General features: G+C 40.3%; 2 protein-coding genes across 4 annotated transcripts in view; one reads left to right on the top strand and one right to left on the bottom strand.

Annotated features, from left to right (window-relative positions):
* ULK4 (unc-51 like kinase 4) overlaps positions 1 to 1,352 on the top strand; it is a 583,905-nt gene extending 582,553 nt beyond the window's left edge. The window contains exon 37 of the mRNA XM_056128948.1: positions 1,200 to 1,352. Coding sequence (XP_055984923.1) covers positions 1,200 to 1,263 — 64 coding nt within the window. The 3' untranslated portion in view covers positions 1,264 to 1,352. The remainder of the gene's footprint in view (positions 1 to 1,199) is intronic.
* Positions 1,353 to 6,138: 4,786 nt separating this feature from the next.
* Positions 6,139 to 22,450, bottom strand: part of CTNNB1 (catenin beta 1) — a 31,314-nt gene continuing 15,002 nt past the window's right edge. Inside the window, exons 2-16 of one of the 3 annotated variants that reach the window (XM_056129156.1) lie at positions 19,118 to 19,178; positions 18,475 to 18,702; positions 18,044 to 18,297; positions 17,675 to 17,913; positions 17,388 to 17,589; positions 15,958 to 16,102; positions 13,355 to 13,458; positions 12,938 to 13,276; positions 12,559 to 12,717; positions 10,413 to 10,532; positions 9,705 to 9,855; positions 9,497 to 9,618; positions 8,390 to 8,450; positions 7,327 to 7,547; positions 6,139 to 6,737 (exon numbers count right to left, since the gene is read on the bottom strand). In XM_056129156.1, the coding sequence (XP_055985131.1) occupies positions 7,339 to 7,547; positions 8,390 to 8,450; positions 9,497 to 9,618; positions 9,705 to 9,855; positions 10,413 to 10,532; positions 12,559 to 12,717; positions 12,938 to 13,276; positions 13,355 to 13,458; positions 15,958 to 16,102; positions 17,388 to 17,589; positions 17,675 to 17,913; positions 18,044 to 18,297; positions 18,475 to 18,702; positions 19,118 to 19,130 (2,346 nt within the window). In that variant the 5' untranslated portion in view covers positions 19,131 to 19,178 and the 3' untranslated portion in view covers positions 6,139 to 6,737; positions 7,327 to 7,338. Of the gene's footprint in view, positions 7,548 to 8,389; positions 8,451 to 9,496; positions 9,619 to 9,704; positions 9,856 to 10,412; positions 10,533 to 12,558; positions 12,718 to 12,937; positions 13,277 to 13,354; positions 13,459 to 15,957; positions 16,103 to 17,387; positions 17,590 to 17,674; positions 17,914 to 18,043; positions 18,298 to 18,474; positions 18,703 to 19,117; positions 19,179 to 22,450 lie in introns of all 3 variants that reach the window. The other 2 variants (XM_056129155.1, XM_056129157.1) reach the window with 2 other exon arrangements.

The following is a 22,450-nucleotide window of genomic DNA, read 5'->3' as shown; positions in this document are numbered from 1 at the left end:
CCCAGGAGTAATTCCTGAGTGCAAAGTCAGGAGTAACCCCTGAGCATCGCTGGGTGTGACCCAAAAAGAAAAAACAAAGCCAGCAACTTGCCTGTACTCCACCCATTTGATTTGGGAGAGCAGGACCCCAGTTTGGACCAAGGATATCACAAATCTTTCATGTTCTATGAGGCTGATGACTGCTCCGGCACCACACTCAACATCCCAGAGCAAGTGGAACATCTATGCCAGATAGATCTGGTGTGGGCCAAGCAAGACGCCACCAGGAAATGGCCTGTTTGGTCTGTCCAAGTGGCCCTACCAGGCTTCTTACCTCCATCAATGCATGGTCCTCCATGCAGGTCCACTGGGATTCTGGTGCTGCCAGTAAGACGGGCAGCAGAGCCCCACCAGTCTAGCCCAGACCCAGCCAAGAACAGGCTGAGTTCAAACGAATTCCACTGCCCCTCGGGACCTTTGATGCCCGGAGTAGGAATGTGTGGCACTGTCCCCCCGCTGCAGGCCCATCCACTGTGAACCCACTTCCCCCATGCCCTCCCCCTGGCCCCCATTTATTTGGCAAAGGCTCTGCATCTGTGCAATCAAGGGTGTGCCAGGAGCTAATTTTATACTTCAAGGTTCACTGCTCTGTGTCATTCTTTTCTTCGCGAGCAGTTGTTAAGGCATAGGTTCAAATGTGTCTGAGTTTGCTCCAGCCACTAAGTTTCCATTTTAACCACTTAATCACACAACCACACCTATGAGAACCCATAGTTCCTGGCTGTCTGGCCAGGAAGAGGCACTCTGGAGCTGGGAGAATTGTCGTTTGTTGGATGCCTGGAATCTTTGCTGCTTTGTACAAGTCACTTGCAGGCAGGCTCTGAATTGGCCTATTGGGCCTGGTACGATCTGGCTGCCATCCGCCAGACATTGTTTGCCCATTCAGCTGTTAATGCACTCGACCAAGGTGGTTCAGATGAGTGGTGGTGGGTCTGGGTAGCTCAGGCCTCACATAGGGGTACTGCCAAGGCCGGTCCTGAGCACCACTGAGTCTGCGCTGAGAGGCATTTGCCTCAGTCCAGAGTCTTGGAACCTTGGTGCTGCATGATGGCATTTCTAAGTAGCTGATCTAGCTGGTGCAGAAAGAGGCCCACTCCTTTGACAGAGGGGCACTTCACTTGAAGATTCCTAAGGGTTTCTACTCTGTTTTTTCCCCTTAGTTCATCTACTGACAATGCAGTGACCTCACTGGCCCTGGAGATCCTCCAAGCTGTCAGACACTGAACAAGAAGGCACTTCACAAAGTTGATGCTGCAGCATTGGATCTCGACTGCACACATCCACCACATCACCAGCTGTAGTTGTCTTTGGACCTAATAAAGTCAGCTGAGCCCAGAATCTTCCTGCTGAGATCTATCTAGACACAAGAAAAACCTATTCAGAACAGACCTGCTGAGTTCCTGTGACATGCTGCTGAAAACCCTAGATTTGCGAGCAGTTCCCTGAGTATTTCCCCGCCCCCCTCTCTGTGGGAAGTAGGTAACGGAGTGGAGAACTGCAACCCATAGCCTGCTAGTGTCTGTAGGTATTTCTGGAGATTTAAAAGGCAGGATTGGGCATGAATGTTTTCCCAGTTGCAGCTCCAGAACAAACCCTTGGCAGACTTTATTTCAAGGACAACTGCTTCTAAAAATGCAGGTTAAGACACCATTAACAGGGACACTAGATTTGCCTAAAGCAGTGCTTTCCAAAGTAGCCTGTGCCGCCCTCCAGGGGGAGTTTTCTGGAATGGGGTGGTGGTAAATAGCCTTGGATGCAAATGGGAACAGTGGGGACGGTTTCTAGTCTATTCCAGGGGATACTGGGTGACTTTTTGTCTTAAAATGAGGTGGTTAGCCAAGTAAATTTGGGGACCTCTGGCTTAAAGAAATATATTCAAGGAATGCTTTGTTCCTTGAGATTTGCTTTACTAGATAGTATGTATGATGGCATCAAGGTAGAAAATTGTACCCAGTAAATCCTACTATCAGCTTTATCAGCTTCTTTCTAATATCCTTTAGAAGTAACTATCATGGAATTATTTGGACATGCAGGAAGATACTGACACCATTGTACTGAGGAAGACCCACTCTAATCTGGGCTTGTTTGTAGGAATGAGCCATTCCTTGGCTTTTCTGGGGCCTGGAGGGCTAGCAGCTCCTACACCACACCAGGTGCCAATGCTGTGCTTCATGATTTCTCTATTAACTCGACCCCAAACCATCTGACATTCTGTCTAGGGCAGCAGGCGCCATACTGGCAGCACAGATGGGACAGAGAAACATAGTAAGCACACAGGTGACCCATATGCTCCCCTGGCCATGCAGTCACCTAGAGCCACTCCAGTGATCATCTTCCATTTGGCTTTGTTTTGGCCTTTACCCAACCCCATCAAAGGTGGTTATTTTATTCCAAGCATAGCAAGCAAATCAGGTCTTTGCTTCATGTCCCAAAACAATGCTCAGGAACCACCTCACCAGCCCCAGACCCAGCTCAAGCTACTGCTCAGCCTTTCACAGCTTCCGTGTGTCCTGCCCCTCTCCCATGGGCTATAAAGATCTTGAGTTCTAGTTGGGGTCTAAAAGGGCATCTCACCCAGGAGCGGGCTGTTTCATTTGCTCCCACACAGCCCACTTCCTATAATAATGTGGTCCTGTGGAGCAGAGTGCCTGATGCCACGTTTTGTGCTGCTGTAGCCCTGGTCTGGCTGCTTTTATCTCTGCCCCTAGGGTCGGGGGACTCATTGGTGCAGCCTGAGGTCTGTCAGGTCTTCAGCTCCAGTTTCTTCGCCTACTGGGTCTGGGAACAGGTAGTTTCCTTGTTTTCTCCCTTCATTCAGTTCTTGGGAAAGCCATCCTGGAGTTCTGGGCTTGGAAATCCAGAGCAGTTGAAGATTCTTCCTTCATTTCCCTTTTCAGGAGAACAGCTGTCTTTGCTGTTTTAATGCAAAACGGGACCATTTTAACATTCCAAAACTATTTCTAGTGGATTATTCCTGATCCTGGGCGCCAGTGTTGTTTGAGCAAAAAGGTCTATCAGTGTGGGTAGAGTTAGGAGAGGATGGTTCCAGCAGGGCTACCCAAGGTATGATGCACAGCCCCAGGCCAGGGCACTGAAGGTAGCTCCTGCACATAAGACTTCGCATCCAGGAGTTATGGAATTCTTTATATTCCCACACAACTGCTTTATATAAATGGAAAGCAACTACCTCAGTGCCACTGAGCTCGGCAACAGAGGTTGTGAAGAAGCTGTCTGCCTGCGTAGGAGACTGAGGCTGGGAAATCCTTCCCTACTCATCCAATGCAGAGAACCACACCCTCATGGGCCTCCCAAGCTGGCTCCAATTCTAGGAGCTGCCTTACTCCCCACCGCCATCAAAGATCTACTTTAACCGTGTTAAAGAGTAGAAATTTAGGTACCTAGAGGCCCTCCCTTTCCTCCTACCTTCAAGCTTAAACTATAAGCTTTCTGGTACGACCCGTTGTCTGAGACTTTCTAGGGATGCAACAAAGGAGATAGCAAGGGCATTAGGCTGCAGAGAAAACCAGGTTAGCTTACAGAGCTAGCCTTGTGGAAAGACATCCTGAAAGGAAGCGGGAAGTTATCTAGGACCAAAATATGGGGTTGCATAACTCTTGGGGATGGGGTGGGGGTAGACTAAGAGCAACACCTGGCAGTGCTTTGGGAACCATCTCTTTGGTCCTGGGATTGCATACCATTAAAAAGATTTTAAGAATTACTATTTTTTTTTTTTTGGCGTGGGGAGGTTACAAACTGTAGGGTAAGGCACTTGCCTTGCACATAGCAGACCGTGGTTTGATCTCATTGTCAGGATAATTCCTGGGCAAAGATTCAGTAAGTGAGGACCACCTGGTGTGGCCTCCACTCCCACCCCAAATGCATTTGATTGTCAGTAAATGATCTGTAGATCTATTCAAATACCTATACCCCTAGGTTAGGGTAACTGAGGTGGTAAGTATGACTACTTCAACATTTATATGCTATTTTATGGTTATTTCACTTTTTTAGCTTTTCAAGTTTTATTAAGTTATTGACATTCTCCCATCTACCTTACGTTTTTAGGTCAATTCTGTGAGCTAGGTCAGACATTAATTTATAATTTTTCAGAAATAGGGGTGGTGGCTAAAGTTCTATCCAAGGTGAGAGGAGAAGAGAGGAACTCGGCCTTTCCTGCCTCTATCCAAGATAGCAGGATACCTTTTACTCCGCCCTCTCCTGGCACATGAATATATGTAGAAATAAGTATGACATATGCAGGGGATGAGGAAGAAGGCCCAGACAGGAACTGGGGAAGAAAATAAAAAGCAACAAATACCTTTAAAGAGAAAGTTGTCTAGAGTAAGGCAGTCGCAGGACTAGCCAAAGCTTACCAGGTGCCAAAGTTGAGGAGGCCCCCAAGTCCTCTACTCAAAAGACAGGGGTCTGATTTTACACTACAAAGGACTCTGAGAAGCACTAACTTTTTTAGTCTCATCGTATCCCCTCCACCCTGTAATTACATTTGGTGGGTTTTCAATCAAGGCAAAGCAGTTAGGTCCTGCTACTGGACTCAACTAATCTATTTTTCTTGGCTGTTTCCAATAAATCCAAAAGCAAATTTTTTTAAATCAAAACAAGAATTAAAGGGCAGAATTATCTCAAGATCTTTCCAAGTCAGATTTGCATCATCAAAGTCTTGTCTGAGACAGCTGCTCCAACATTGAAAAACTTCATTCTTTAGCTTAAGGGTTGATCACTGCAAGGGGATCAAATGTCCTTTGCACCTGCCTCCTCAGGTAACCATTACTTTGATTTCTATAGAACTCTAATCAATCTTTACGTTTTAGTTTCACTATTCATGGAAATAAGAGTTTGTCACCCTGCCCCTTTTGAAATGCAACTCTACAAAATCCGATTTCATGTACTTGTCACTAGAGATACCCACTGTTTGTGAAACTATGGTTGTCTACTGCTAAATGACCCTTCTCGTATATGAATTCAATTACAGATGGCTTAAATTTCTCATTTTTTGTTGGACATGGATATTCTCCCCCCCCTGCATTTTTTGTCCTAGATGATTATCCAAATGCCCGACATTTTTATTCCAATGCTACTTCAAAAGTGCCTGTCTTTATCTTATTCTGTTTATAATCCATATTTGATCCCAGTGTCAATAGCAGTGTTAACTAGCTTTAGTTTGGACTTGGCAGCTCACTGAGCAAGTCTCTCTTGGCCTTTTATAAGCACATTGAAGAATTATCTTGCTGTATTAGGTTTCATACTCGTACATTTAAGCAGAACTTAAATAATAATTTTAGGCAAAGCTCTAAGCTTCTTGGAATACACTTATTTGCAAGCACTTTACCACCTCAGAGGTAAGCCCCTGCTTCCTCTCCAATCCCAATTACACTTTATATAGTGAAGAATTTGAGGCTTTCAGAGCTCTCTCCAAATGAAGCTGATTTTTAAGAAAAGGGCATGTTTGTAAGTATGTAAGTTAGAAACATTGTGCCCAAAACATGTCTACTCTTTTGAAAGACCAAAATAACGCGTCCTAACAAGTCTACTGATTCTGCCCGCAAGAATCTTGAGTTTGTCAGACCTACCACCAAGATGGCAGGATTCATCTGACAGCACGGAGGAAAGCTAGTCTACTCAGATAAACATCTATGCTTAAATATCTTAATTATCAGTTCAAAGTGAAATTGAAGGAATTCCCCTCTTCAAATGAGTCACACTAACGTGAAGATGCTTGAAGGCTCAAATCCAGGTATTTAATTCTTCGTTATTACCTTGATGGAATAAAACCACCTGATGTTTTGGGTGAGGGATCCCTAAATGGATTTCAACTTTTGTTCTCCGTAGCCTCAAAACCTGGTCGTGGTGTCAGAAAGAGTTCAGTCTTGGCCATAAACACTAAGTGTTGGGAACTCACCTTTTATACAGCTCAAAATCATATTCAAGTCTAAAACACTTTTTGATCTAGAAGTGGGGAAAACAACCTTTTATGGAGGCGAAATCATTAGAATTTCACCATCCTTTCCCCCAGAATAGGGACTCAGTTTCATAAATTTATGCTCACAAGCCATTTAATGACAAGGAAAAAAGAGAATGACACAATCGAATGAATTAAAAGTTTAATTCTGAACCATTTTTATAACCGCATTTTCTCTCGAAGCATTGTATCACAGCAGGTTACAACAACTTTGGGATAAAAGGCAACTGGTAAACTGTTCAAAACAAGGTTCCAAATAACACCTCTTACTGATTTACCCTACCCATACATATCCCAAATAAAGTTTTTGATCAAAAACATGAAATAGATCCACCTGCTTATTTTAAGCATATTAAAAAGGAAACTAATTGGACCATTTCTATTTGTCTATTTTATACAAAAGGCTACACATGTTACACTTTATTCAGATTACAATTAGAGTGATTATGAATTAGTGTTCTACACCATTACTCAATTCTTAAAAATTAGAAATTGCTGTAGCAGTTTTCACTATAACTTAATACTACAAGAGACTTAAAAAACTAACAGTTACTGGAAAAAAATTAAACAGCTACTTCAAAGCAAGCAAAGTCAGTACCATTACAGATATTTAAAAAAAAATTTAACAAGCAAGGCTAGAGTTTGATAAATTCCATCCTGTGATCCATTCTTGTGCATTCTTCACTTCTTGAGTCACTCCCAAAATCCATTTGTATTGTTACTCCTCGACCAAAAAGGACCAGAACAAAAAGTTTACTTCAATTGTTCCCATAGGAAACTCAGCTTGGTTAGTGTGTCAGGCACTTTCTGAGATACCAGCCCACCCCTCGAGCCCTCTCAGCAATTCTACAGGCCAATCACAATGCAAGTTCAGACAATACAGCTGTATAAAGAGAGAAAGGCTGCTATTAATGTTTAAAACAGCAAATGTTACTCAACTGAGTTTTAAGCTGCAAAAGCTGTGGCAAAAAACAAAAACAAAAAAACAAAAAACAACATTTAAGTCAATAACTTCCACACATGACCACGTATAACAACCAGATCTGAGAACATTCAAATGTTCCAAGACATCTCCTTTCAAAGTATGTATCTGTTTTTGTGGCAGATTTACAAACGGGCCTAAATCACTCCCACCCTACCAAGTCTTTCTGAAGTTCTGTAGGCAGAGTAAAAGTATTTTTACTTTTAAACTTCTTTTAAACTGGCAGATTTACAAACAGGCCTAAACCACTCCCACCCAACCAAGTCTTTCTGAAGTTCTGTAGGCAGAGTAAAAGTACTTTTACTTTTAAACTGGCTTTTAAACTTCTTACCTAAAGGATGATTTACAGGTCAGTATCAAACCAGGCCAGCTGATTGCTGTCACCTGGTGGCAGCCCATCCATGAGGTCCTGGGCATGGCCTAGATCTGGCAGCCCATCAACTGGATAGTCAGCACCAGGGTGATGGCCACCCATCTCATGCTCCATCATGGGGTCCATACCCAAGGCATCCTGGCCATATCCACCAGAGTGAAAAGAACGATAGCTGGGATCTAGAAGAGTTAGGGATGGCAACAAAATGGACAAGAAAGGATATATGAGGTTGACACCTTATGACGGTTAAGTTTGTCAGAAAGTACTGCTTGCTTCAGCCTAATTGCCCAGGTCCAGGGTATTACTCTACAAAGTCTGTTTTTACCAGAGGCAAACCAGCAGGTACTAATAAGGTGCAATATACAATCACTTATGACATTTAGAAAGTCACAGGATGTAATCTTTATATTTTTTAAAGGTCAATATTTAACTCAGGGAGTCCCAAACTGATTTGGCTTACTGCTTCCTTTTCAGAGAGGGAAAAAAAAAAAAAAAGCCCCAGCATATATCAGTGCTATCCTGGATCATTCTACTGCTTCCCTGGGAAACACTGCTCTATCTTGTAAGAAGCTTAAGAGTTTTACTGGCTTATGAAATGTGAAAACTATAAAATAACTATTGATACAGCTATAGTCCACCCCATGCTTTATCACTAAGATCTGAATTGGTTTTTCAGCCAGACCTGCAACTAGGTGAACAACAAACAAGCTTGGGGACAGGCTCTCATTTCCTAGTGGGTTGCAAATATGTTTTTGAATTCTCTGACAAAAAAATTAAGTCAAACAATGTAGAACTTTCTAAACTACAAAAGTCTGGAGTAGTAAGTAACAGCCTGTGCTGGTGTTATCTCCATGCTCCATTAAAAGATACTGTTGCTGACGCCGGAATCTGAAAACTGCCTTTAATTGCTGTCACCACTTTCCTGCCAACAGTAGTTTCCCAGATGAGCAAGCAAGCCAAGTCTTGATCAAGAGTTGGCACTTTAATCTACAGTTAATAAAAAAAAGTGAGCCATACATACCATCCTGGCGATATCCTAGAGGTTCTCCCTGGGCACCGATATCTAGTCCTAGATCAGCAGTCTAGATAAGGATACAAGGCAAGGGCACAAAATAAAAATTTGATTTCAAAATACAAAGAAACTAAATATTACAGAATTACTTCAAACTCTATACCAAGTTTAACCCTAGAGAAATTTGTTTTCTCAGCAGACATGGTAACTATTAAATGATGTACTCTTCAACTAACACATATGACTAGCACTGATGCTAGAGATACTACAGTAAATAAAATAGGCAAAGTTTCCCTCCTGACAGTAACTGCTGATAAACAGAATTAAGAAAGAGTTTTAGCTTAAGAAGCTTAAGGACAAGACTGCCTATTAATTGAATACCTTAACATTTAACCCAACAACAATATATAAAACTACTTTTTCAGTCTACTTTTTCAGACTATAAAACAAAAACTACAAGACACTGTTAGAGTAGTTCTAATGCACAATGGTATATGAAAGAAAAATCCACAGTGGAATGGAAGTTAAAAAACAGACCATTTTTAGAGCCAGGAGCATGCCACTAGAGTTCATGCTTCTTATGTGGAGGACCTTAATTCAATCACAGAACCATTAAAAAAAATTAAATATTGCAAATTACTCTCCAATTCTCCAAGTATCTCTTCCTTTTAAAAAAGTCTGTTAAGTTTCTCACTTATCTACCTTGTAAATTCAAATGTTAAATATAATAACTTGTTCCAAACAGGTTTTTCAAAACCATAGTTCTTTTCTCTCCGTAAGTATTAAGACATGATAAAAAACAACTACTCAAGCTGAGAACATGATCAAGGCCATGAATATGAAGTAGCATTTGAGAAATTATAACATAGCAGTAGGGTGTTTGCCATGCGCGCAGCCAGCCCGGCCAAGCCGGGTTCGATTTCCCCACCCCTCTTGGAGAGCCTGGCAAGCTACTGGAGAGTATTCAATCTGCCAAACACAGTAACAAGAAGTCTCACAATGGAGACGTTATTGGGTCCGCTCGAGCAAATCGATGAACAACGGGAGGACAGTGACAGTGACAGGACAGTGGCCTTTACCTGCCCATCACCAAATAAATGCATTCATACTGCTTACCTCATTCCAAGCCATTGGCTCTGTTCTGAAGAGAGAACTAGTCAGCTCAACTGAAAGTCTTTTCTTGTAATCCTGTGGTTTGTCTTCAGACATTCGGAACAGAACAGCAGCTGCATATGTTGCTGGACAAGAAAACAGGAAAAGGCTCTTATGTATAAAGGCTGAGGCTTCACTGTACTTACCAGCTAAAGGCTTTGGCTCTACTTACCGACACCTTCATTCCTTGAGTGAAGTAATTCTGTTAGAGGTGCTGTGGCTCCCTCAGCTTCAATAGCTTCTGCAGCCTCCTTGTCCTGAGCAAGTTCACAGAGGACCCCTGCAGCTACTCTTTGGATATTTTCAATGGGAGAATAAAGGAGCTTAGGAGGAAAAGAAAACAAAACAACAAAAAATCCTAATTAATTTGAAAGTTAAAACCTAAGTACCCCACTGTGCAGTTCACAAGTCCAATTCACACAGTAAGTGGCATTCACACTTGTATTAAAGCATTTGCTCTGGAGCCTTGCTTTTTCTAGAGTATTTTTTGCTCTAAGTCCTTTCCTTCAGAGAATTCCAGTTGATCTAAGATTCAATAAATTCAGAACTTGAAGGACTGTGCTCTGTAGCCCACAATGACTCTACTACCTCAAGAATGAAGTATAAGTCTCCCTACTTGGGGCTTGAAATCCTATTATCTCTTCTACTGCATACAAAACACTGGAGTTATGTAATTTTCATAAGATTAAATATATTCAATGTATAGTCACTACACCAAATAAAATTCACTACAAAAATATACAATTAGGGGATAGATGTTGTCATTTTACAAATGTTAATATAAAATGGTAGAACAAAACTTTAATGTCAAAATATGTACACTGGGCCCTCCAGTTTTAAACAGCTAGGATCTAGAAAACTTCCATTGAAACCAACATACCTGCACAAACAATGGAATGGTATTTAGTCCTCTGATTACAATTCGGTTGTGAACATCCCGAGCTAGGATGTGAAGGGCTCCAGTGCAACCTTCAACTATTTCTTCCATGCGGACTCCCTCCTATCAAAAGAAAACATGTAACTTTAAACAAATAGTATTGGAATATTCCTCTCTTCAGAGAACTTGGAAGGTTTTGTTTTGTTCTGAGTAACAATGATTCAACTGCATTTATTAACATTATGTAAACAAATTATGGAATTTGTTCAAATGAAGGTTTCCATGAATTTGAAATTACTGAGAAAGGGTGCCACACGACAGCATTAATCACAAGTATCAACTCCCACCCACAATATACAGTGCTGAGCACAGCCAAGTACAGTTTGTCCAGACTTGTAGATTCGAAGGAAAACAGGTGGTGGTGGTGGTGGGGAGCTACATCCAGCTGTGTTCAGGACTTACTTCTGGATTTGCGCTCAGTGATCACTGCTGGCCAGCCCAGAGAAGGATGTGTTGGGGGTTGATCCACAAGTTGGCTGTATGCAAGCCTTACCCACTGTACTATCTGTACAGCCCCAGAACTTTCTTATAGTAAGGATATCAATTTACTTTGGATAAATAAAATGGCAAATAAAGATGGAAACGTAATCTCAAAATTCAATTTTTCTTTCACAAGTTCCCTCCCTTTTTGTACATCTAAGTGTATTTAGGTAGAAACTATTTTAGCAAAATTTTATCACTGACAGCTACAATTCGACTGAGCTGCCAGAAAAAAAATCATCTATTCTTCGCCTCCTCCAATTATCAAACTGTTAGGATTATGATAGCCTTCGAGGAAAAAGAAAATTACAGTAATCTTTCAACTACATTGAAAAAAAATTTGTTTCTGAAAAGATGCTGATTCTGCTACTTTTATAAAGAACTTAATTTTTATAAGGAGACAAGGAAATTCCTTTCTTCCTAAAGAGGCTTAAAATATAAGGTACCTTTTCTATTTTATTAAGCCACCTAATAGAAAATGGTCAGTTTAATAAAAAGTTATGAATTAAGAAAGCCGAAGCTACTTTACAAGCATACACGCAATTAGAAAATAAAGAACAATTAGCAGAAAGAGATTACTAAAATCTGTTCGAGGAATATGTAATCTTTGTTTTCTAATATTACCCACTTCTCCGACATCTGAATTTAAAAAAAAAAAAAATTTTTTTTTTTTTTGCTTTTTGGGTCATACCTAGCGATGCCCAGGGGTTACTTCTGGCTCTGCACTCAGGAATCACTCCTGGCAGTGCTCAGGGGACCACATGAGACACTGGGAATTGAACCCAGGTCGGCCACATGCAAGGCAAACGCCCTACCTGCTGTGCTATTTCTCCAGCCCGTCATCTGAATTTTAAATTCTGAGGAAATAGTGTTTTTTTATATATTTCAAATAAATTTTTTTAGGACTTAAGGTACAGCTGGTAGGGCACTTGCCTTGCACAGAACTGCCCTGGGTTCAATTCCCTTCACCCTCTGAGCCTGCCAAGAGTGATTCCTGACCACTGAGTGTGGCGTGGGCTCCAATATTTAAAGAAAACATAAGTTCATATATGTACACAAACACACACAAACTAAATACATACACACAGCTAAAATTCTACAGAGTTGCTAGGGAAAAAATTCATCTTCTCCTTGCCTCCTCCAATTATTATTAAACTTTTATAATTATGATATATATAATGTGTATGTGTATATATGTGTGTATATACAATTTTTTTCCTTCAAATATATATGCAGAAAAAGAGAATCTGTAAAATAGAATTTTAAAAAGGTACATTAAATAATTATAGGCAAAACCCATGTTGCAGTGGAGAATGGGAAGCTTTGGGTTTAAATATTATGGCCACCTTTATATGGATTAAATTCGAGCACCTTATGAAGTGCCTAACCCACATCTTTCACTTACAACCAAATACATTTCAGTGATAATGCAAAGAACATGTCAGTAAAGACCAAATCAATGCTTATTTATCTACTTTGCAGCCACAAAAACTGCAGGTTTTTGAGTCACTAACAATTAGAAAGCAGGAGCAAAGAAATCAATAACCAAAACAGTTCAGAGTCTTATGGATTTATGCACTACATTTCGTCACTGTCAAGGTTTACGTACCACAAACTGCTGCTGGGTTCCACCCATGGATGTGCGGCGCTGGGTATCCTGATGTGCACGAACCAGCAACTGAACTAGTCGTGGAATGGCTCCCTGCTCACGCAAAGGTGCATGATTTGCTGGACAAAGGGCAAGATTCCGAATCAATCCAACAGTAGCCTAAAGAGATAAAATAAGAATAAAGAACAGGCATATGCAACAGCGTCATTTGCTTAGCCTAAAACTTTCACCATACTAAATCTACTTGGAATCACTTTAGAATTACACTAACTACACAAATTAATTCCTTCTCATCAATTTCTTGTGTCTACACAACGTTCCAATAGTTAAAAGTGGTTCATTTTCAACTTTGGAACCGTCTACAACTTTCACAAGTTACCTTGATCAGAGGCCAATGGGATGGCGGATGTAGAAGCTTAACCACAACTGGTAGTCCATAGTGAAGACGAACAGCATTTTGAGCCATCTCTGCTTCCTGGTGTCGGCTGGTCAAATGACGAAGAGCACATATGGCAGGTTCAGTGATGTCCTCTCTATCACCCGCACGAAGGACAGTACGCACAAGAGCCTCTATACCACCCACTTGGCACACCATCATCTTATTCTTGTAATTGTTGCAAGTGAGATTAGAAAGAATTCCAGCTGCACAGGTCACCACATTTATATCATCTGAGCCCAGAAGTTGAACAAGGGTCCCAAGAAGACCTTCCATTCCTTCCTATTGGAACAGAAACAGATGCTTAGTATATACTCATCTTTACTACCACTAAGACACTGACCTTACTCAAATTTTTACCTGTTTAGTTGCTGCATCTGAAAGATTCCTAAGAGTCCAAAGACAGTTTTGAACAAGACGTTGACTTGGATCCGTCAGGTGAAGTCCTAAAGCTTGCATTCCACCTACAAGATTGAAAAAGGATCCAGGGCAACGGCCCTTATTAGCTCATTAGCTGGTAATTTCTATCAGAATTGTTTTCCCAAGTGTCTAAGGGTCTCTACTTCCAAAGTAAATCCCTCTGTCTAAATACTTTCCGGCCTTCTTTCTTTTATTTTCTAGGGTGTTAGTAATCAGATTCCCTCTTTTCTCCAGTTCTCCTCACCAGTAAAAAAGCTTATCAAATATCTAACTGTTCCTTTCCTATGTGGAAAAAGCACTCATTATTTTCACTCTTCCCTCTAATTCATTCATGCATTCCAAAAATATTCAGCAACAGTCCATTTTGAATTACGGCTGGATTGAGCTTCTTTCTAGTAGAAGAGAGAAAATAAATGCATAACTAAAAGTATATAGTTGACTGCTAGGGGAAAAAAAGGGACGAAAGCTATGATTTTAAGTAATTATGTCACTTCAGTGTGAAGGTGACTTCTGAGCAAAAACCTAGAACTATGAGAGTTCCTGTGCTAAGAATAATTCAAAATGGCAGCACAGATGCAGTACTAAAAACTGATTCCCATCTGCTCCTAAGATTTCACTCTTTCATTTATCATTTAGAATCCTAGTAAGAGACACCTATACTGCCAGGAGTCTCAACTGGAAGCTCAATTCTCTGCTTACTGGCTTAACAACACTAATCTCTCAAAACTGAAATCACTTCTGAATGCAGTGAGACATTTTGTCTTATTTCCCATTCATTCTTAATCTATTTTATTTTCTCCTATTTGGTTAGGTCTTTTCACTATGAGACTCATGATACTCTGTTCTTTTTTTTTGGGGGGGGGGGGGAGGGACATACCCAGCTGTTCTCAGAAATCACTACAGGCAGGCTCAGGGAACCACATGGGGTGCCAGGGATCAACCCCATGTTGGCTACATGGCAAGGCAAGAGCCCTACCTGCTGCATTGTTGCTCCTGCCTCTGAACTTTTTCTTCCTAAGTCTACCTCCTTCCTAAGTAGACTACAATCTTAAGGCTACCTTTCCAAAAGACAACAAACATCTCTATCTGGTTTCTTCTACAAACATAGCAACTCTAGCTAATAAGTCAGTGACCTACACGAAACGCATAACTTGTCTAAACAGAGCAACTTTCACTCTTTCTCTTTTTACTTTACTAATTAGCTGTTTTAATTAACTTTAAAAACATACAATCTAATTCAGTATGTTTGGGTAAAAATTCTAGGCGGAGGACTTGAAAGGTATCTCCCAACTCTCTTCCAGCAATCTTCACCTCTATAGATGAGGAAAAAAAGATTTTCAAATTTCTAGTCCCATCTTCCCCTGCACTCCAGTATCATAGATTCTTAGCCACCTAATATTCTGGTTATCGGGTTCCTAAAATTATCCTCAGGTTATCCAGCTACCTAACTAACTCAAATTTTAACACTCCCTGATTCTAATAAACAAGTTTAAAATTCTGTATTTTTCAAAAACATCCCAGGTTTTTAATGGAGTAACTAGCAGAATTTACATCCTCTTTCTATATAATCTCTTGTTTATGTGCTCATTGTTCTCTCGCCAGAAACTATACTGGGTAATATAACTGTCCTCTCTTCCATAGATTCTTGGGTAAAATTATTCTCAATGAGCAGAAAAAATTACATCTTACTTACTTCTATTTAATAGAAGAATGTTTTCTTCTATTAAATGTCTTAATATTTTGCCTCTTCTAATTTTAAAGCTTGGTTTGAAAGTCCAGGTATTATTAGGTGGGTATAAAGGAAAATGATACTGGGGAAAGAGTAATTATCATAGCACAAAGGATCCTGGCATAAGCATTTCATTCCTTTCTCTGCCACTAACAAGCACATGACAAGCTGACACACAGAGGTTGTTTCACTGAAAATATTTAAATGGAACATAAAATAATACCATATATTCACTAAGAATAGAAAGTCACTGTTTCTGTCCTCTCGTTGTTCATCGATTTGCTCAAGTGGGCCCAGTAACGTCTCCATTGTGAGACTTGTTGTTACTGTTTTTGCCATATCGAACACCTCATGGGTAGCTTGCCAGATTTTGCCATGGGGGGGAGATACTCTCGGTAGCTTGCTGGGCTCTCTGAGAGGGGCGGAGGAATTAACTCGGGTCGACTGGTTCGGCTACGTGCAAGGCAAACATCCTACCCGCTGTGCTATCGCCCCAGCTCAAGAATAGAAAGTATCAGGACAAAACACTAATTCTGAGCATTCACTAAAAAACCAGAAACTCCCTTGCTAGCTATACTGTACTTAGATCTGGTTGTAATGTAATTTCATATATATATCTCAGAAGTGTGTTTGCACAGTAAATCTTGGGCTTGTCCAAAATCAAAACATATGCTTTGCTTCAAAGGGATTTTGTTTAAAACTAATTAAGATGATCTACTTTCATCCTGTGAGATGAAATCCTTTTCCTAAGAAAGGCAATCTAATTAAATCTGTAGATGCTGCACACAAGGAAACAGGATAAACACAAACTTACCAGCCTCTACAATAGCGGGCTTATTACTAGAGCAGACCGACAGCACCTTCAGTACTCTGCTTGTGGTCCACAGTAGTTTCTCATAAGTGTAGGTCCTCATTATATTTACTAAAGCTTGAGGTCCACCACTGGCGAGAATGATGAGCTAGAACGATGAAAATATATATAGTTAGTCTTGGAATCTTGACCTAATAACTAAGAAAAGCTGTATTAACAACTTTACAAATTTCAGCCAGCTTGCTATTGACTTAAATGTATTTCTCCACCTCTACCCACAGGATCCTCCTTCCTCCAAGCCCCCAAATATGGGAGCCCTTTTTTTTCGGGGTAGAGGGGGGAGTGGGGCTTTTAATATCTTTCTGTAATATTCTACTCAACTTCAGGCATACAAGTTATCCCAAGAATATATCACAACTCTGGTCTCAATTTGTATCACAACTCTGGTCTCAATTTTCCTTCTCATCTGACAACAGGAAAAGAAAAACAATGAGCTATTTGGTAAACAACAGTGACACTCAGATATGGTAAAGGCCCTCCCGTTGATCGTCGATTTGCTCGAGCGGGCCCAGTAACGTCTCCATTGGAGACTTTGTTGTTACTGTGTCTGGCATATCGAATACTCTCGGTAGCTTGCCGGGCTCTCCGAGAGGGGCGGAGGAATCGAACTCGGGTCGGCCATGTTGGCCGCTTGTAAGGCGAACGCCCTACGAAAACTGATGTGTTGAAAACTCTGAATCAGAATGAGCACTTCAAGTTCCTAATGGTTTGGCTCCTATGCTTTTCTTAGGCTTAGATATCTCAATCATCTGGAGTACATGCTTTGCATGCAGGAGACCAAATTCAGTATGTCACCACATGGTCCCCAGAGCAGAATCAAGAATAGCCCCTGAGCACAATCAGGTGAACCCCAGCCCCCCCCCAAAAAATAGCATGAAATAATCTCTTTTGCCCTTACTTATTCCTCAGCACAATCACCTCCCAACCCATCCAGATTTTCTAAACTATCACTCATACCAGCCTTTGACTATTCTTTTAACATGTTTTACATGTTCTACCCAAAGTCCTTCAAGGACCTGCCCTGCCTGTCTCAATCTCTCAACTTAAAGCCTCACGTCAAAACTTCCTCCCTCCCACATTTTTTAAACTATTTAAATTTCCAACATTTACTATATTCTTCTCCTCCTGCAGCAGAACTTTCAAAGACGCCATTTCCTCTCTGACCACTTTCTCGTCAATCCCTTCTCAACCTTGATATGAACTCAACTTTTACTTCCTCCAAAAGGTCTCCCCACAAACCTTCAAAATAAATGATTCAATGAGAAAAGATTTACATGCAAATAAAGATGTCCATTTTTTTCCTAGGATAGATATGAGAGTGGAGATTACTAACATTTCATGACCACCACCTTCAAAAAATGAATGCTTTTTACCTTGCTTTCTTGATTGCCATAAGCTAAAATCTGAAGGCAGTCTGTTGTAATAGCCAGGAACTTAACATTTGTTTTGTTGAGCAAGGCAACCATTTTCTGCAGTCCACCAGCTAAGCGTACTGCCATTTTAGCCCCTTCTTGGTGTAATAAGAGGTTGTGCAGAGTTGTAATGGCATAAAATAATACTGAATCCACTGGTGAACTAAGAAGAAGAAAAAAAGCTAATCAGAAATGTTGAAATTGTACTCTACTTCTTTGCTTTGAGCATTGTGACTATGTTTCCTTACCCAAGCATCTTCACAAGAGCAGGAATACCTCCAGACTTAAAGATGGCCAACAAGCCCTCACGATGATGAGAGAGGTTGTGCAAGGTCCCAGCAGTGCAGCGAGCTGTTTCCACATCATTTGTATTCTGCATGGTGCGTACAATAGCAGACACCATCTGAGGAGAACGCATGATGGCGTGTCTGGAAGCCTCCTTTTTAGAAAGCTGATGGACCATAACTGCAGCCTTATTAACCACCACCTGTAATGTACAAGAGTTAAGAGACATCATTAGTTTTCAACTACGGATGCTAGGCGGACATTTAATCTCAAAATTTCCCTGAGAGTTACCTTACATAGTAAATTTAAAAGCTAGCTATGCCACTGCTTACCTGGTCCTCATCGTTTAGCAGTTTCGTCAGTTCAGGGATTGCTCGTGTGGCAAGTTCTGCATCATCTTGGTAATTAATCAAATTTACAACAGCATGTTTGAGCATCTGTGATGGTTCAGCCAATCGCTGGACATTAGTAGGATGAGCAGCATCAAACTGTGTAGAGGGGATCTGCATGCCCTCATCTAGTGTCTCAGGGAACATGGCAGCTCGGACCCTCTGAGCGCGAGTCATTGCATATTGTCCATCAATATCTGGGGGGGGGGAGAAGATTCATCATTCACCATCCTTAGTTCAGCATTAACCTCAATACTATTGTTAATCAAAAAGGTTATAGTGCCATCACTAACCACACCATTTTATATCAGCTATCATGCAAAAATTATTCTATTCTAAGAATACTTAATTCTTCAAACTGTAGTCTCACTTACCAGCTACTTGTTCTTGAGTGAAGGACTGAGAAAACCCCTGTTCCCACTCGTACAGCACCTGGGTGGTATCCACATCTTCCTCTTCAGGATTGCCTTTCCCACTGAGAGAAGGCGCTGTGGTGGTGGCACCAGAATGGATTCCAGAGTCCAAGTAAGACTGCTGCTGCCAGTGACTCACTGCTGCTTTTCTGTCCGGCTCCATGGCCATGTCAAGCTCCAACAAATCAGCTATAAAAATCAAACCTCACTTACATTACTACCATGGAAACAGTACCTTAATTTAAAAAAAATCTTTGATTATGACCCACTGAGATATTTTTAGAAGTCAAATCTGGAAGAGAGCCAAGAATAACAGAATAATAATTAGGATGAGCTTTGTCATGAAATAGCTGTACTCTTAGGGGACTGCCCAAGTTACCCACTGACTCAGTGGAAGAATTGTACTACATTCAGGTTTTCGAAGCAGTCTCCTAGACTAGGTGGATTGTTATTTTACCAAATCATTAGGCAAAGTGAGCAGAAAATGAAGCAAAAAGTAGCCTGACAAGCAGGGAGACAGGACAGCAGAGGATCTGAGCCAGACTGGGTTAACGGCAATTAAGCAGAGTCCCTATTTGGTAACAAAAGACTTAACGAAACAAACCTTGAGTAGTCATTGTCCACGCAGAATTTTCAGAACAGTTGTATGGTAAGCTTCAAATATCCTAAAAGAGTGAATCAAGTCATTAGAATTTAAATTTAATTTAATTTTAATATACATACATTACTTGAATGGCTTTAAATAAACACCACAGAATGCAAAAATTGCACAAAAAGGTTACCATATATTTTATATAGTTTAAAAAAGACCTCACAAACCAGACCAAATCACCAAAGCTTCATCAAGGGTAAACTTCTAAGGAAAACTCCCTTTAAACAATATCTAGTGTAAGTTATAGATAATTAAGGTGCTAAAGAAACTAAATTACAAAGACAAAAAGCTTAAAGCATTCTACTAATAAGTGCCAATGGGGTGGGGAGAATCCCCTTGGTGCAAAAAGGTGCTTTCCCCCTTTTCAAGTTCCACTGAAAAACTCATAGATCATGTTTGGACGGTAGAGATTCCATGTCATTTTTTTAGAACACCAAATTTTTATTATACTGGTCAACCAATGTCATTTAAAGGCCAGAGAAAAATTTCTAAATAGGACCAAAAAAAAAAAAAAAAAGGCCAGAGAAATCTTTCAATAGGCTAGAGCAATATTCTTTGCATGCAAGAGACCCAGGTTCAATCCCCAGCACCACAAGGTCCCCGAGCACTACCAGGAGTGGCCTCCAAGAACAGATCTAGGAGCAGCCCTCAGCATCGCTAGATATAGTTCAAAAACAAAACAAAAAAAATTAACAGATACCAGGATCAGAAAAAACATTTAAAGTTCTTTTAAATAAGAAACAAAATTAGTTTTTAAATAAAATTTGCAGCACAAATTAAAAGCACTTCTTAAAGTAAACTTTCATCACAATTTTTGGCATTTCTAACTACATTATGTTTTGGGCAATATAAAAATGTTAATCCCATTAAATTATCTTAAGCATTTAATTTTGTCTACTTTATGGTTTTACTGTGTAATATCAGAAAAATACTGGATCATGCAAGGAGTTATCTGCAAATGATTACAATGTAAGGGCTCATAACCTCCAGATAGTCCTAAATTTTACCTGGCACTACAAATAAGCATATAAGGTTTGCCAGTATCAAGAACTATAGCACTGTAACACTGCCCTGCCGTTGTTCATCGATTTGCTCAAGGTACCAATAACGACTCCATTGTCAGACTTGTTGTTACTGTTTTGGCATATCAAATACGCCACAGGGAGCTTGCCAGGCTCTGTCTTGCAGGCAGAATATTCTTGGTAGCTTGTCGGGCTCTCCGAGAAGGACGGAGGAATTGAACCTGGGTCAGCTGCATGCAAGACAAATATCCTACCAGCTGTGCTATCGCTCCAGCTCAATATCAACAACATAGCTGATAATACTTAGGTGTGTGTTTTGATTTCTATCTATATAGAAAGAAATGTAAATATGTTTAAGCTGAGAAAAAATTCTAAAGTCCTGTTTTATGAAAAAAATAAAAAAAAACCCTCAAAAAACAAAAAAAATCACCCTGCTGATTCCTAAGGTTACAAGGGGAAAAAAAGTTCACTTGACACCTAAAACCTCACTTGACACCTAAAGTTGACTAGGTTAGAGATATATAAAGTTGACTAGTCAACAATATTATAAAATAAAATTATGTATAATGCAAAGTGGGGGGAAATATTTCTGGCAATAAGGCAAGATTATTGTTTGCTGTTTTGATTCAAGAAAGATACCTTTCTGAGTGTAATGGCAGGGATCCAACCCAGAGCTGCACTCATGAAAAGCTTATGGCTCTAACTATAAGCCACATGACCCTGGCCCAAATTTGCATTTTGAATGAATATTCTACGATACAGAAAACAGTACACAGGCTAACTTTGAGAAATATACTAGGAGGAAACCCAGTTCCTTAGTCCAGTTGTCACCTTAACCATGTTTCCACTGTACAAGCAACGAAGTATTTTTAAATGCAAATATTTCAAAGTATATAGTATGGACTTCATCATCAAAGCCACTTTTATTTTTATAACTTCTGAACAAATTCTACCAAAGTTAAAAATAAAACCACTTCATATTGCGTAGGTAAGGCAAAGTATGAAAAATACATATCAGCAGCTGCTAAAGGACAAAAGGAATAGAATGATAAAGCCTATTAAAGATGACTTCAAGTCATTAATGCTTTTCTGTGGTTTAAAAAAAGATCAATTGGGGCTGGAGCGATAGCACAGCAGGTAGGGCATTTGCCTTGCAGCCAACATGGCCAACACAGGTTCGATTCCCAGCATCCCATATGGTCCCCCGAGCACCACCAGGAGTGATTTCTGAGTGCATGAGGCAGGAGTAACCCCTGAGCATCGCTGGGTGTGACCCAAAAAGAAAAAAAAAAAGATCAATTACATAAAAAATTCCATCTGTTGGGGCCAGAGAGATAGTACAGCAGATAGTGTTTGCCTTGCATGTAGTCAACCAGAACCCAGCACCCCATATGGTCCCCCCAAACCTACAAGAGATCCCCCCAAAAAACCCAAATTTTAAAAATTCCATCTTTTGATCTGGTTAGTTAAGTACAAGGGTGCTTGCTACCCTATTACATATACTTTCTACAGTAAAAATAAAAAAAGAACTGAGCTCGAGAGCATCTGACAAGAGAGTGTGGGACAACATTGAGACAACAGTGAAGAGAAGGGGATAGTCCAGTAGAGTGTAGTGTTGGAACACTGTATGCATAAAATTGTACCATCAATATTATTATTCATGGTGTCTCAAAAATTAGCTAAATCTGAGCATTTCAGAAAAAAATTCTAAAACTTTAAGATAATCATTACCACTAAAATATATATAAAAACAGGTAGGGCCTTTTCCTTGCACACAGCTGACCAGGCCGACCCAGGTTCCATTCCTCTGCGAGAGCCTGGCAAGCTACAGAGGGTATCTAGCCCACACGGCAAAGCCTGGCAAGCTATCCGTGACATATTTGATATGCCAAACACCGTAACAAGTGTCACAATGAAGACGTTACTGGGCCCACTCAAGTAAATCTATGAACAACGGGAGGAGAGTGACAGTATTACTAAATAAAGAGACTAAAAATATAACCACAGGTATCTTTCCTAATAGCAATATGACAAAATTAAGTGGAGATTTCTTTAAAAATTGGTTTTTGGCTACCCTGGCTATGCTCAGGAAACGATATGGGGTATCAGGGATAGTACCCAGGTTGCCATTTACAAGGCAAATGCCCCAGTCTACTGTACTACTTCTCTGGCTCATATGTTTTATCCTTGAGTAGAAAATTTTTCTATTGTACAAAGATACCATTCGGTTATAAATGTAAATGAACTATATTAGTGGAATAGA

This window comes from Sorex fumeus, unplaced genomic scaffold (genome assembly GCF_029834395.1).
Source record: "Sorex fumeus unplaced genomic scaffold, SorFum_2.1 ptg000072l, whole genome shotgun sequence".
NCBI lineage: Eukaryota > Metazoa > Chordata > Mammalia > Eulipotyphla > Soricidae > Sorex > Sorex fumeus.
The sequence above is the reverse complement of the archived record's forward strand: the minus strand, read 5'-3'. Positions and strand labels throughout refer to the sequence as shown.